The sequence below is a fragment of the Daphnia magna genome, linkage group LG2, assembly GCF_020631705.1.
Source record: "Daphnia magna isolate NIES linkage group LG2, ASM2063170v1.1, whole genome shotgun sequence".
Classification (NCBI taxonomy): Eukaryota; Metazoa; Arthropoda; class Branchiopoda; order Diplostraca; family Daphniidae; genus Daphnia; species Daphnia magna.
In genome coordinates, this window is record NC_059183.1 from 10202724 (window position 1) to 10204473 (window position 1750).

General features: G+C 49.9%; 1 protein-coding gene across 1 annotated transcript; it reads right to left on the reverse strand.

Moving 5' to 3' along the window:
• Nucleotides 1–620: 620 nt before the first annotated feature.
• Nucleotides 621–1367, reverse strand: LOC116936772. Its single transcript, XM_032943934.2, has one exon. The coding sequence runs from the start codon at nt 1365–1367 to the stop codon at nt 621–623; it is 747 nt and encodes a 248-aa protein (XP_032799825.2).
• Nucleotides 1368–1750: the final 383 nt, after the last annotated feature.

Sequence of the window (1750 nt, forward strand, 5' to 3'; positions counted from 1 at the left end):
GTTCTTTAATTCGGTTATCCCGTCAATAAAAGTCTTCCAATGAGGTATCACCTCGATTGGAATGGGCTCGTCCCATCCTGTTCCAGCCAACCAGACCTTTTGCATGATGAGTTTCTCCACCAACGTCACAGGAGCGATGAGACCCAAAGGGTCAAAGATTTTCAGCGCTAGGCTGAAAAGCAACCGTTTGGTGGGTCTGTCACCAATTTCGCGGGCTTCTCTAAGTACCTGCGTCGGATCAAACCGAAATTTGTCCGATACTGGATCCCAGATCACCCCTAACGCCTTTGTGGCTGACTTGCTTTCCGCTGTGCATTCCACCGTTTCCTTGAATTGGACCTCCGACAGTCTCTCAATCAATTCTGCGCTGTTGGAGGTCCATTTGCACAATTCCATCTTCGCGGCCTTGAAGATCGTATTAGCTTCGCGAATACGCTTCTCCGCTTCATCAACATTGGTCTCACCCCCTAGCCAGTCGTCAAAGTATAACTGCTGTTGTAGCTGCCGCACGGTCTCCGGGTATATTTATTCAAACCCTTTCAGGTGTTTGAGGATGACGGCCTTGAGAATCAACGGGCTGCATGACAACCCGAACGGTACTCTTCTCCATCTGTATTCAATCAGTCTGGCTGTGCTTTCCTAGGGTCATCGATCCAAATGAACCTGATCAACTGCCCGTGCTCCGGGCGGATCTCCACTTGGAGAAACGCCTGAGTGATATCGGCAGTCCAGGCTATCCGATTCTGTCGCAACCGCAACAAGACTGCTAATACTTCCGGGCTTAGATTTGGCCCTATTTCCAAAGCATCATTGATGCTAGGTCTGTCCTTCATGTGGGCTGATCCATCGAACACCGGCCGAATTTTCGTTGTCTCCGCGCCTACTTTAATCACCGGGCGGTGAGGCAAGTAGGTGCAGTTACCGGTGAATTCTAAGTCGGCTTCTTCAATAAATCCGTCTCTGATACATTGCTGGAGTATCTCATGATATTTCAGTTTATCTTCCAATTGGGTCTTGCCCAGCAGCCCTTGCAGCAGTATCATCGCTATGTTCCGGTTGGATTCGATTCTGCGATGGCCGATCTTGATGGGGAACAACCCCATGTATCGCCCATCTTCGGCCCGCTGAATCGTCTCCTGATAGGCCTCCAAGAATGCGGGTTCTGCCTTTTCTTGCAAGGTTATCCCCATATGTTCTAGACTCCAAAATTCCTTGAAGTCCATCATTGGTTTTTGAGCGTCTATAGTCGCGGTTAGCACTTGCTCTTCCGCTTTGCTGTTTACACCTATCGTGCCAAAGATCAGCCAGCCGACTTTGCTTGCAAACGCGACCAGCCCATTTGCACCTGGGATGGTCTTGTGCTGCATTATCGACCAGATCAAATCCCAGCCGACGATAATATTAAACTGACTGCCTTGTTGTCCGGTTATGTACCGGTCATCAGCTAAGTCTTTCCCCTCGCTTATCAGGCTCCTTGAGAAATCTGTCGGGGAGACCTTCTTCGCGTTTGCTAGGAATTTCCTCGCAATCGCTTCGATTTTTATCTCTGGGGCGTCCTGGCTCAATCCCGTTAGCTTGAGTCCGAACACCGCATGGTTTTTGCCAACTTTGTTCTGGTCACCAAACCCGTGACCGCCAGGTAATCCGCCTGTATCTTGTTAGCTCCGACTCTGGTCGCCCTGTCCTGACGGACAAACGTTCTCTCGCTTCCAGAGTCTATTAATCCGACTTTCTTTACCCTGTTACCGGC